Here is a 14,133-nt window from a genome sequence, read left to right as displayed (position 1 = left end):
TTCTGAACTTCAGCTATTCAGTGGCATTCTTGAGGTTGCTTGTAAATGTTCGGATTAATATATTAGCTCTTTCTTCACCATATCGGGGAAAAGCAGCATGATTTTCAAACAAGAAAAAAATAGTTTACAGAATTGTCATTGGCATATATACCGATGACAGAGAAATATATTAAAAAAAATCCTAAGATGTGTAGGCTTTAATAGCTTTGCTATGAAATGTCAGAAAATGTATTGAATTACTAGGCAACTGAAAGAAAGTAGCAATTAGCAGATTCACACCAGTCTTTCTAAATGTGACTTCCCCAGTATTAGTATTTTTACTTGCTAATGTAAATATTAGTTCATAAACTTATGTCTAGTCACCTGTCCTTAGTCATTATATTATATACATAACATAATTGCCAGTGTAGTCACACCTTTCGCAGTTAGAGAAAGTAGGGTGAAACACCTAACAATCACAACAGTATTGAGGAATGAAATCATAACCAGAAAGACGTCTCAGTTCTCAGCAACAGATTTTATTTTTTTTTTGGGGGGTGGTGGTGGTGGTGTTTGTTTGTTTGGGTTTTTTAGTATAATTAGCAAAACAGATTCTGATGAGAGACAAAAATCCTCTAAACTTAATCCATTATGTTCTAGGCTTGGGAGATTTTTAGTGATTTAACTGGAATCGTTATTCGTGGACGGAGGTTTAAAAAGTTTATAAAAAGGGTAATATAAGCATGCTAACATATAGCTTTCCTTAATTTGCTATTGAAAATACTGCTGGGTTTTGGTTTCAAATAGCTGTGCCAACACGTAAGCTATCATCCCCCAGGTTTGGTTGGTATTTTTTTTTAAAATATATTTAAGGGCTTCAAAAGTGCTGTAGAAATTGTGGGTTTTTTCCCAGCATTATGTTTTGTGAGATGCTCTCTGCTCTTCTCAATTATTTTTTTTAATTCAATAAATTACTCCATTTAACACTTAAAGCTTAACATCTGAAAAATTTCATAGACATATTTTGAACTTTGCAAAGTTGATAAACTCTTTGTATAGCATTGGTTAGGAAACTCAAAAGCAACCATATCCCGCCACTGGTTTCCGAAGTTAAATTATCCTCTAACTTCTATTTTTAAGGGGGGGGGGGGGGGGGGGAAGGAATTGTAAATGAACAATTTCCTACATCTCTGATAAATCTGTTGCTCCCTCAACTAAAGTTTTAACAGTCTCTCTATTGTTGTGCATCCATTTTTTTTAATCAAATAGATTGAGAAATATCTCACTAGAATCTTTTTCTTTCTCTCTCTTCCTCTTAACATATTAAAAACACCCGGGATTAATAACAGACCTTTCTGTGAGATTTGTAACAATAGCTGTGTTGGAGCACATACCTTGACAATCATCATTGTTTAGATGAGTCTTAGACTCTCTCAGATTTAATAGAATATCTCTGAAGATTATTTTTTTTTTAAAGGGTACTCTGGTTGGCTTTTAAGAAATAATTCCACCCGATTATGATGCGATCTCTCTGTAAACTGGGGTATGAGGTCATTTTTGGAGAGTAAGTTTGTTTCTTTTAAAAAAGGCATCTCTTTCCAGTTAAAATAGTTATTTATTCTTCTTTGTGAGCTTATGATACATATATATCTCTGTACATGTGCAGGCTGTATACGTATACATATGCGCACACGTGTACAACATATATTTTTTTTTTTTTTTGAATCATGGCAGGTGATCTTTAGAGGCGGGACTGAGTATGGATCATTTGAACGAGGCAACTCAGGGGAAAGAACATTCAGAAATGTCTAACAATGTAAGCGATCCGAAGGGTCCACCAGCCAAAATTGCGCGCTTGGAACAGAATGGGAGCCCATTAGGAAGAGGAAGACTTGGAAGTACAGGAACTAAAATGCAAGGAGTGCCTTTAAAACACTCTGGACACCTGATGAAAACTAATATTAGAAAAGGTAACACTTTTGATAATTCTGCATTGGAGAAATATGGATGATAATATTTTTTGGGGAAAGCATACTTTTGCAGACTCTACTTCATTTATATTTCAGGATTAAATCTCCATTCTAAAATACTATATATTCCCAACTCTGATATAAATCACATTTGGGAAATGTAAGCTTCATGCTTGGGTGGAGCATCTTGCTTTACAGGGTGGAGTCTGATTTTTGTTAAGGTAAAGGCTAGCTGCCCTGATTAAAGCAAATTCCTACATTGAAATAGAAGTAATGTAATGCATTAATTCTTTGAGTAGGTGTTGGGCTAGGAAACGCAAAAATATCTAAGAGTAAATACCGAACCCCCAAAACAAATTTTGCCTTCCCTCTTAATGATGGTCCAAGCTTGGAAGGGCAGCAGTATTTCCATAACAGTTGCAAGTTGGTTTAAAGGAGGGAGTGTAAATCTTTAGGTATCACATTGGAAAAGTCATTTATGATGTCAATCTTTGCAGTTTATTTTCTTAAGTACAATTCATTATTGAACAATGAACAACTTGGGTGTCATATTTTTCAGTGGCTGGTTTGCTGTAATTAGACATTTACACAAGGAAAAGGCACATTTAGAATCATTGATGTTTATATATGGATGGCTTTTGTTTGCACTGAAAATACTTTTAATGGACGATTATCTATAAATTTTGCTTCTCAAAATGTGTAAGTCTTTTTGACCATGTCCTGCAGGCTTGCTAATTTAAATCAAAATTCGCTGCAAGTAATTTGGCATTTGTTTTAAAACAGCCTCTACTTTCCTTAGTATAATCGGTGTATGTTTATAGTCCAGATTTTTCTTGCATTTGCTAAGCAAAGTGCAAAATGCAACCAAGACTATTAAATGCACAAAGTTAGAAGGCAGTGGAATTTCATTGTGTCTGATGCATAACATTTATCGTACAATCATTTATTTTTTCCTTGGTTTGGTGAAAACAAAGAATATATTGATCCTGAAATGAACAGACACAGCAGTCCGTATTGTTAGATCTTTATCTATTAAAAATGGAAAAACAGCACTTCAGCAAATTCTTTGGCCTCTGCTCATGATTACCCTATTTATTGATTGTTTGCCAAGAATGTATGCATCTTAAGAAAGCCAGGGTAAGAGCATTAAAAATATAATTTATTATGGCTTTTCAAGCAGAGTGCATTAACATTGTACAGTGAAGCAGTGGGGCTATATAAAAAGGACTTTCTGACGCCTGCAAACATATAAGTTCCATAAATTCCTAAATAGGAGATTTCAGCTGTCTCTGGTATTATGTGATATTTGCACAGCAAACTTTAATGCCAGGACAGTTTTAGACAAGGATTCTACAGACTTCACTGCTCCTTATGGCAGACGTGCTGTTTACACAGACTCGTAAACCTTCAGCAAAAGCTCTAACACTGCCTTCAGGTTTAAATCATTCTGTATTTTTAGCAGCAAGCACTGACCAATGCTCTCCCCTTTAATACTAGAAGGTTATGAAGTTGCTGCACTTGGAAGTCTTGCCAAGTACTAGCAGGAGTGATCAGCCAGCTGAGATTGTGCTCTCCTGTATAACATTTTTCACATTAACAGAAGGACACTAGTGACAGTTTGCTAAAAGATTTAGTGGCTTGATTTGTAGTCAGATGATACCTGTGTCGCACTACCAGGATCCACCTCTGATAATCTACGCTGTACATCACAATTTGGCCAGAAGGTTCTCCCGTGTTGTTTAAAGTACCACATTTTCCAGAATGCTGCAACTCAAGAGACTGTGTCCCTGGCAAAAAGTGTGCTGATATGCAGCTAAGTACCTGTGCGTTGCTAGTTTTGTGTCTGATCATGGCTTAATTTGTAGGAACTGATAAGGGGAAAAACAAATAAGCTTTAGCTGTTTTTGAGTGTATCTGCACTGTTTGTTAAAATGAAGCTTTGTTTACACTTCATCTTCAGGTATTAACTGTGAAACTACTTAAGAATTTTGAACCCTTACTCTGAGTCAGATGGTAGTAGGTCAAACATCAATTGTGAGAGCCTGGAAGGGGGGGGGTGGAAACACCCGCACCACCTTTTTGCAGATGAAGCATGTGTGTGCTTTAGAAAGCTCTCCACAGCTTAATTAAAACCAATGAAGAAATCGCCAATTTGCATGTACTGTTTTTGCTTTGGTCTTCTCTCCCTTCCTGACCAGGCTCACTTAGGTTTTGAAAAAACAGGACAAAAAAAAAAAAAAGCTCCTTCCTGCACTACATAAATATTGGCAAGCTTTTAGTCTTGTCTTTCATGCTGAGCCTATTGGGCAAACTGGAGTGAGTTTGTGAGCTTTTCCAAGCAAGCCTGAAGGGGTTTGTTTGCCAGGGATTGACTCTCTGGTGAACAGATGTAGTTTAAATATACGTGCTTAAGAGGTATCTTTTTTTATCGTGATTTTTCGCTATACATTAGAGCACAAGTCAACAGTCTCGGTCTTAAAGCATTTATCTGTTGTCAAGAGTAAATCTTCTTTTCAGACTACAGCACGTCTGGTGCACCTTAGCAGGTTAGGAGGTTTCCGTAAGTCCAGAGGGCAGTGGTTATAGAGGCATTAACATTGTAGGACTAATTGGAGTTCCTGGGTGCCCTGTTAAAATAACCCTTGTCATCATTTATGCTAAAGATGATACCCCTCTGGCAGGCTGCCATAAGACAGTTCTGTACATCTGCTTTTAACCCTTTTGCTTTCCATCATTAAGAGATCCTAACCTGTGCTGCTGGAGCCAGTGAGACAGGACCGGGGCCTAAAACGGCGGGTCCGAGGTCATCGTGTCATCGGTGTCCGGCTGGGAGGCTGGGAGGGGTTTTCACAAGGTCTAGGAATCTGATTGCTGGGAGAGACTTTGTCCCCAAAACAACTCAAGTCATTTGTTACTTCTCTGTCTGTTGTCAAAAGGGAGGGGAAAAAAATGAAAACAACAACAAAAAAAAAAAAAGGCAAAAGGAAAGGAAAAAGGTTATTTGCTTAATATTCTGTGCAACATAGGGAAGGGTTTGTCGTGTGATGCTACAAAACTGGAAATTAGTAATTACTTTCAGGCATATCAAAATAGCAGTGGATACCAGAAAGTGGAATGTAAAGGGCAGGAGGCAACAACAGCAGCAGCAACAACAACAACAAAAAAAGCGTGAACTGCAGGTACGCTTCTTAAAATGGCATTGAAATCATGATTTGATTCTTAAAGATGCGAGTGAAAGTAGTGCTCAAGTGCACTCAGTGAATGAAGCACGAATTAGTGTTAACTTTTGCCTTGTTTCCTTGTGTACTCTTTTCAGAGTGAATGTATGACACACAAGGTGATTTGTTGTTGATGTTGAAGGCAATTAAATATTTTTGGCAGGGCTAAGAAAGTTTTAATGTTAACGCACAAAATTATGTAGCTGGTACTAAAATGGCTTACAGTGAAGACATCTGCAGTATGTATTTAGGTTCTCATGCTGCCTGCTACTCACAACAAATCAGGCAGGACAGAGAGAATCAACTTCTCTTCAGTCAACCTTGTTATTTCTATAGAAGGTAATTCTTTAAATCTCTATCTGATCAAGCGAGATAAATTGGCATTTCTGCTTTTCAGAGATGTATGTTTTGTAGAACTTTCTGTTTTTTAGGGAGGGTGAGGGGAAAGGACTCGGGGAATATGTTTATCAAATATTTGTGATGATTCTTGATGCTTCCTGTGCCTGTTCGTACAGGTTTTATTTACATAATGCTGTATAGACCCACCTACTCTACTATAACTCAAGTTTAATACGTTAAATTTAATTTTTTTTTATAGGAAGTATGCTTCCAGTTTTCTGTGTAGTGGAACATTATGAAAATGCCATTGAATATGATTCAAAGGAGGAGCATGCAGAATTTGTGTTGGTGAGGAAGGATATGCTTTTCAACCAACTGATTGAAATGGCATTGCTATCACTTGGATATTCTCACAGCTCTGCTGCCCAAGCAAAAGGTAAATAAGATTATGAAATTGTACGATGAATTATGTTTTTTGTGCGGTCTTGGGGGAGGGGCAGGATTTCCTTCAGGAATGTGATGCAGGTTTTACTACTTAAACTTCTTGCAGATTCTATCTCTGATTTCTTTTTTCCTTAATGTATTTTGTTTAGTTAGTACATGTTTTGTTCATGGGGAATGTGGAGGTAAATTCTTTTTCTTTGGTTGGGTGTTTTTTTTGGTGGGTTTTTTTTTTGTGTTTTTGTTTAAAGAAAAAAAAAGACTTTGACTGAATCATTAGTATGCTTATTGACCTTAATAATCTGCTCCACTGAGGATCCACAAGGAAGTGTAAAGCATATTTGAGCAGATGGACTGTTGAGAGTCAACTTGCATTTATGACTGAATATCTAGCTCTGTTTCTTGTATTTTGTTCCTGATGATTTTATAGACTGCAAAGTTGTGGGGTTTTTATGTACACAGTCCTTACATTGCAAAATCCTTTCTAATTTATTAAGAGGGATGCTAACTATTATATCATGTCCTGTTGAATTCATGGGAACTTAGGAAAATACACTTATATACATATTAAAAAAAATCTCTACTGTAGTGCATTTGTATAATTTCATAATATAGATAACACATATCCTTGGCAGTGTGTGGGTGGGGGTTTTGGGTGGTGGTGGTCTTTTGTTTTGCCGGATTTAAGAGGCTAGAAACAAAGGTGGTGATCTTGTTAAAGTCAGAGATTTCTTTTGCCCCTAGGAATTAACAGGTAAATTACTTTTTTCAATTTTTCCTGTCTTTCTTGCCCACTCCCCCTCCCGTCAAAAAACAAAAATCCCACAGGGCTTATCCAGGTTGGGAAGTGGAATCCAGTTCCACTCTCCTATGTGACAGATGCCCCTGATGCTACAGTAGCAGACATGCTGCAAGATGTGTATCATGTGGTCACACTGAAAATCCAGTTACACAGGTAAGCTGCATACCAGTTCTGGGACGTGAACTGTTACTTGTCTGCTCTTACTGTTAATATTGCTTGTATTTAATTCCCACTGTGCTGTCTGCTCAAAGCACAAAGGCTTATCTAAATTCCTTTTTAGTTACTCTAATTCTTCTTTAACTTACAGTATACTATTGCAGAAAACTTTTATAGCTCTGATACATAGATTTTCTTTGGATATCTCATTAAAACTATATTGCATTTTAGTCAATTAAATGATGCATTACAAGAAGGCATTTTACATAAAGTTTACTTAAGAGAAAAATATTTTTGCATATCATGAACAGTACCATCTGTGTGCATTTTGTAAAAGAATGACTTGCTCACACTTATTGTTGCCATCTAGGTTCTTAAATTTCATGGTAACAAAAAAGAAAAAAATGGTTAATATATTAATGCTTTTCATGATCAGTCGTGAGAAAGCATTACACCTTAAATTGTTTTACCAAGCGCATCAGAGCAGGAAGGTAGAAGTAACATGAAAAAATAGTCGCCACATGCAGCTGATGTATAATTCATGCATCAATACAGCAGATGTGTTGTATAAAGTAATTAACTAATCGGAACAATCAGGAGACCGAGAGCAATCTCCAGATGCATCTGCTTGATGCGCAAAATGAAATCTGTCTGTCTTAAAGGAATGTTCTGCAGCAGGATGCAATCTTGTAATAATCCCTTTTCTAATCTGTGTTTCAAATAGTTGCCCTAAACTAGAAGACTTGCCTCCTGAACAATGGTCTCACACAACAGTAAGAAATGCTCTGAAGGACTTACTGAAGGATATGAACCAGAGTTCATTGGCCAAGGAATGTCCCCTTTCACAGGTACTTAGCATAACATGTAATAAATAATAAAGCACTATAGGCAACGCTGATGTGAGATTTGAGATTTCTACAGACTGTAGCAAGTAGTACCCGTGGAGTGAATCTGCCAAAAATGCAAATTCATTTGACCACTTTGTGATCTTTATAAATATGCCTGATTCATTTTGAACGTAGTCTTACAATGTTTCCCATGGGGAGTCGTGAAAGGTTGTTTACACCACACTAAAATTGTCTCACAGCAAACTGGATTTTAACTGGTTTTTGTCTTCAGTCTTTGAACTGCTTTGATGCAACTACTTTTTTCAAGCACATGTGTTCAAGATGTTAAAAGGCTCTTTACTTACTGCTGTCAAAAGTACTATTGAGTCTGAATGCTTGTTAGATAACCTACAGTAGTTTTAAATGCTAATTCATAAAATGAGACAGTCTTCGGCATGCTATATGAGCAGGGAATAAAGAATAAAGCTCTTTGGATGATGTGCTGTTGTTGCAAACAACCAAAGGAAAATCAGTCATTTATTAGTTCTAATCAAAATATACCTAAACAAAAATGAAACATCAATTTATGCATTGCTAAAAATTGAACTGATGCTTTCCTCGAGTCCTAGTTTTATTGTTCTTTTTTGCCGTTCTTTTTGTCATTCTTTTGTGAAATAACTGTGAAGGTGCAACTTGTTTTTTCTATGCAGTACTGTGTCCAGTGATGGCTGTGGTGGGAACATCATATTTATTTTTACCTTTTAAATTTTAAAATGCGTTTTGTTGTGGTGCAGTGGAGACAAATCCAGTATACAAATAAATTATGCTAGTTGCAGGGAGGGGGAAAAGGAAATTAAGGAAGTCATGGGATTTTTATGGGAATTTTATTTTGTTTGCTCAGAATATTGGAGTCTTTGTCTCTGAAAGACTTCAGTTAATCTATAGAGGACTACTCTCTTTGTCTTTCCAGTGGATATATTAGCAGGTTGTTTTCCCATCACTTTTTTTTCCCCTTATGGTTAGACTGTTTTCAGTGATGTGGCTCCAATATAGGAAGTTTTGAAGTGGAAATAATCAAAATTATCTTCACTGGTTGCAAACCATTCCAGTAATAGGTCTGCAAAGTTATCTTGTACATACCTACTATAAAAGCATGTGAGGTTTTGCACTGCTGGCTTATGGAGGCTGCAGGTAATTTGGGATTTTTCTCCATTTTAATCTAATAGTGCTGTGTTTTAATTGATACTGATAGAAAGCAAGTAAATTCTATCGAGATGGGATATTTAATTTCTATTTGGACATTTTTTTTCATGTAGCAGCTTCTGTATATATGTAGGTGATGCAGTGGTAAAGCAGAAAAAAGTTTTTAAAAGGAATACTTCACTAGAGACAGTATTATGGTACCGGAGACAATTCAATAATTACACTCTTTTAAAAAGTTGATTTTTAAACTATACTGCATCTTTATATAATAATTTTAATGGACAGAAAGCATCTTGCCTAATCACAGCTCTTGAAGTTAGCACTTGAGATGACCAAAACCCCAGATTACAGAACTCTCATTTGGGGCTGTTTATTTACTGTTTTGCACTTCGTTATTTGTAAAACTATATATTTAAAGCTGTGAGCTTCTTTCTGTTGTTAAAAGCATGCTTATTACTTTTGTCACCTCTGTCTCCACTGGCACTGCAGTAGTTGGGTTGCAAGAATGTAAATAGCTTCTGCTTTTCTTCTTTCTTTAAAGACCAAATCACATTAAGCTTAAAATACATTTATTTATTCTTAACTTTTAGAAGAACAAGCTGTTACAGCGGTTGATCGAGAGCCCATCAGTCTAAATCTTTCCATTTCCCTCCGGGAGCTTGAGGGAGGACGTGTTGATCTGACTGTGTCCTTTTCACATGACTAAACTGATCTGCATGCTTCCCGTATTTGCCTAAATAACTCATCGTATATTTCTCCTATGGAAGGGACACCGATTTAAGAGTGTCTGCGTTCTATTAAATGTATTAAAGTTTGTGAATTGCCCCGCAGTGGCGTGCTGCAGTGACAGAGGTGAGAAGTAAGGGCAAGGCAGAGGTCAGGAGGCAATGCTTCCTTTGAAGGTCCATCAAAATGCCAGCATGGGAGAGTCTTCTGAGAGCAGAGAAGTGGTGTCTCCTGTTATGTACTTCATGGGCATAGGTAATGCCATGTGAAGTGCTTCATCACGAATGCAAACTAATGCAATGACACCGTACCATAACTTATTAACACTGTTATGGATATCATTTATTAACCACATGATGAGATGACTCAAATTGAGAATGAGAGTAGTTATCGTTTTCTGTCACTGTCGTTAGCGGTACTCTATTTGGTGTAGATATGGAAGGATTTGTTACAAAGTATTCAAGTTGCTGTGCTCAATGCATGGCACCTCTGAAGCCCCGTCTAAGCACAGAAAACTGAGAATCATCATCCTTAAAATTTACTGTATTTTCATAATTAGTCTTGCATTTTGTGTATTAAAAAATTACTCAGGTTTATTCAGAATACTGACATTCTATGTACTGCAAAAAACCCCCAAGCAAACTATTTTTTGTAGTGCAGATATATTTAATAGCTTGAAAATATGTGAGCAAACAAACTTTGAGATCCAGTTTGTCTTTACTATAGAGTCTGGAAAACTTAACAGCATCATCTACCGAAGGTTTGTTTTTTTTTTTGGTCATAGTTTTTTTACCATTTGCTTTCTTGTCGAACTAAAACCTTGGAAGTGTACAGGATTAAACTCTTCATGCCTTCCCTTGCTAAAGCACCACTGTGAATCTTGCTTTCATTAGGAGAGTTGAATACATAGTCTCTTTTGAAGCTACTGTAATTGTCTTGCTCTGTGACTTCTGTGGCCACCCCTGAAGGCCAGGTTTATTGCTCAGTGTATGAGCCTGCATCACAGGGAATCCCTGTCAACATGACTTGGAGTGCTCGGCACAGACTGGATCAAATACATGGCTCTGAATTGCCATGGAATCGCAGGCATCTGTCTAGAGGTTTAGTCTCACATTTTTGCTAACAAGCAGGCAAGGTAAAAGGACGCTGCAAACTTTGTATGGACAAGCCAAGCCTGTTCTGAATTATGCGCTGCAGTATGTATTTTCATTCTTTACCTTGGGTTTGCAGATTTTATTGCTAGAGACTAGCAGCATACGCAGATGCCAGGTGAAAGACTTTTTGCATTTGATTCGCATGACTCGCTTAATTTCTGCTTCCTCTCCAGACCTCTTTTGATGGGGAAGGCAACTTGGAATTTAATCTGAGGCTCAATTTTGGGCAATCTTGTGCATTCCATTAAATTGGTGCATCTTGCGAGTGGCCTAGATCTCATTTCCCTCCTGTTTTGGCTCTTCAGTCTCCAAAGGGTTGTGAAGAAATTGTTCTACCATCAATGCTTATTTCCAACCCCTTGCACGGAAGCTCTACTCTACTCCAGTCTGTTGGGAGCTGCTCTAAAGTGATCAGGCAGGCAGGCTGGCCTGTTGCATTTATTTGTGTAATGTTAGTTCTTTCATGCCTCTACTTGACCTTAGTCCTAGCATTTTCATACTTCACTTCCATAGTTGTGTTCTGTTTTCTTTTTTAGCACAGAAGTCTCTTATTACTTCCACAGTTGAAATAACTGAAATACTACTGACAGTGTTTATGCTGATATGAATAGTTTTTGTTTTGTTTTGTCCCTATTGTATTATTCTCTCTCTGTATATATATAAATATAGTTAGATAAGTTGTTATGAGGGAGAGGAGAGCAGCATGGGCTATTGGCCTGAGAAAAGGCTGGAAATTCTTTTGATAATTCTGGAGCAAACTCACTGTGTGCTTTTGAACATTTAGATGTACCCCTTATCTTGAGTTCCTGGAACCTTTTCCTTGAAAGGAAGATAAGAAGTCACCTACGAAACGAAGAGATCGTACAGATTAATTAGTATCTGGGCGCTGCTTTGAAAATATGGCAGTGATCAAATGACATTGACTTTTCTACTAGTATTATCTCACCTGATTTTTATTTTTTTTCTACAAAAAGATTCTCTGAACGATTGTCATTAGTGTTCACAAACAGGCACTTTATCAAAACACTGCAAAAGCACTTCTGAAGCAAGGGATCCTTTTGCTTCTCTCCTAGTATCCTGGAATGCGAAGGTGGTTTTTTGCTGTGGTTTTTTTTTCTTGTTGTTTGTGGAATTTAGGGGTTTTTTTTCCTTTGGTCATCCTTTGAAACTGCTTGTGTCTAGCCTGACTGTCAGGGCAACCAATAGTCAGTGCGTTACAGATGAGAAATTCCAGGCCTTGATGTATAGTAGAATCTCAAATCTCATGATTTATTATTTTTTAAAATATTTTGTAGGGGACATGCAAGATTTCTGTGGAATATATCCAAAGGATGCGATACTTGCACAGTCATTTACAGATATCGCATTACTGTTTTAATTTTTTTGAAGATATTTGTGTGCACCCCCACCCCCCCATGTCTTTAATGTCTTTTACATAATTTCGCTCTTGATGATGAGGGAATGGTGTTTTCTCAGTTAGAGGGATATACGCTTGCATTCCATGAGATGTATGCACACACAGAAACAAGCGCTGGTATGATACCGAAGTCTGAATAGTTTTGCACTTGTGATAAATATAGCCATCCTGACTGCATTTTGATCAAACTTCTGTGCCGTAGTGAATAATTGCCTGTGTCTGACATGGGCATGCTATAGATCATATACTTCCCTTTTTCTTCAGATAACCTGCCCTGAGTTTGCGTGCTGTTTTATGCAGATGTTGTGCAGACTTTATGTGATCTGGCAGAGACACCAGACAGAAAGCCTGCTCAGAACATCAGTGTTTCTCAGTTCACCTGATCCGAAGGCACCTGGCCGTCATAGCAAATAAGCAGTGCAACAGAAATCCGCACGCGCCTCCTCGCTGCTCTTCTGACCCACCCACCCCCCTTCGAAACCCAAACAAAAAAAGTTGCATTTGCTAAAATTAAAATTTCCAGACCTATAAATAACCAAGGAATGAGCTATTAAGAGTTGCCAAAAATACATGCTTTTTATGAGCCATTTTTAACCGATGATTTACAAAAATGAAAGGTGTTTTTTGCCCTCCCCTTTCAACCTTACCTGCCCAGACCTGAGATCAAGTCCCTTGGATTTCTTTGTTCCTTGTCATTCTCTTCTCTCCTCTTCTCCTCCTCCCCTCCCCCAATAATTAATAACCTAAGCAAGGAATGCAGCTCCTTTTCTACTTTAGAAGTTACTGTACCTCAGATTTTAAAGTTGTCATTAATTATTTCAAGGAAGTAAATCCTTGAGGGCCTGGGCTCAGGTTTTGGCAGGTAGGGCCTTTCAACCCACCCCTCAGTTGCTTGAGAGGATTCACTCTGATGTCTCTTCAAGCTGACGTGTATCTGGATTTGTAAAACATTTTTAATTGACTATTAAAATTTGTGCCTATGTTTTTTAGCCATCCAGATAGAATGGGCAGTACTGAGCCTATTGTTGATGGGACAGGGAAGATGAAATACGTGTGTTGGTAGAGTGGTGTGAGGACATTGGCAGGATACTCGGCCTTTCAATCACTTGATCTTTTGATCATTGATTTATGTTCCTTAGATGACCTAAACTCTCTGTGTTAAAGCTCTATCTGTCTGTCTGCAGCTGTTTTATCTGAGCAGTGCCCTGTTAAAAGAGAAAAAACATAGCTATTTTCTTCTGCCTCTTCATTAGAATTAACTATAATGAGGGTGCCCCACTTATGGGGCCTGGACTTGCTGTGGGGAGGAGGGGAATATACCTTGTTTCTCAAATAAATGCAGTTTCTGACTTCAGAGGACTCTGCAGCATCAGTGCGTTCCTTAGTATCCGCGCTGCATGAGGCCTTGTTTCTGCTTCTGAAAAAGTGAGGAGTCCAATAGAGGGGTTGTGCTAGTAGTGTTTTTTGTTGGGTTTTTTTTTTTTTTTCTTTTACACTCCTGAAGTCAGCTGTATGAGGATGTAAGTAGCTGTCTTCTGCCAGGCTGTCCTGTGAACAAAGTACAAAATTCATGTGTTTCTAAGAGAGTAACATTTTTGGAACTGTGCTCCCCACTTTGTGTGCTAACCACTTGGGGTTGTATCTCAGCAATTTTGAGAACTGTGTCATGTGAATGATTATCTGCATCATATGGACTTCAAGTTTTAGGGAAGTGATGGAGCAAAAAAGGAACAGGGCACATTATCTTCTGATACATTTTGCTTCTGAAATGTGCACGTGTTGTAGAACTGAGCCCTACTCGACTCAGTGGTCCTGAGAATGTTCTATAGAATAACTTGCTTTTTAAATATTTGTGATGATGTTCTGCTTTATATATATATATATATAAAAACCTATGCGCT

General features: G+C 37.6%; 1 protein-coding gene across 7 annotated transcripts in view; it reads left to right on the top strand.

Annotated features, from left to right (window-relative positions):
- Nucleotides 1–14,133, top strand: part of SATB1 (SATB homeobox 1) — a 94,064-nt gene that overhangs the window by 20,463 nt on the left and 59,468 nt on the right. For 6 of the 7 annotated variants that reach the window (XM_055804412.1, XM_055804408.1, XM_055804411.1 and 3 more), the window contains 4 exons: nucleotides 1,714–1,949; nucleotides 5,766–5,942; nucleotides 6,776–6,902; nucleotides 7,630–7,753. In XM_055804412.1, the coding sequence (XP_055660387.1) occupies nucleotides 1,739–1,949; nucleotides 5,766–5,942; nucleotides 6,776–6,902; nucleotides 7,630–7,753 (639 nt within the window). In that variant the 5' untranslated portion in view covers nucleotides 1,714–1,738. Of the gene's footprint in view, nucleotides 1–1,713; nucleotides 1,950–3,626; nucleotides 3,773–5,028; nucleotides 5,129–5,765; nucleotides 5,943–6,775; nucleotides 6,903–7,629; nucleotides 7,754–14,133 lie in introns of those variants that run through there. The other variant, XM_027782774.2, reaches the window with a different exon arrangement.

Source organism: Falco peregrinus, chromosome 5 (genome assembly GCF_023634155.1).
Source record: "Falco peregrinus isolate bFalPer1 chromosome 5, bFalPer1.pri, whole genome shotgun sequence".
NCBI classification, from domain to species: domain Eukaryota; kingdom Metazoa; phylum Chordata; class Aves; order Falconiformes; family Falconidae; genus Falco; species Falco peregrinus.
This window is presented reverse-complemented; position numbering and strand designations above follow the sequence as displayed.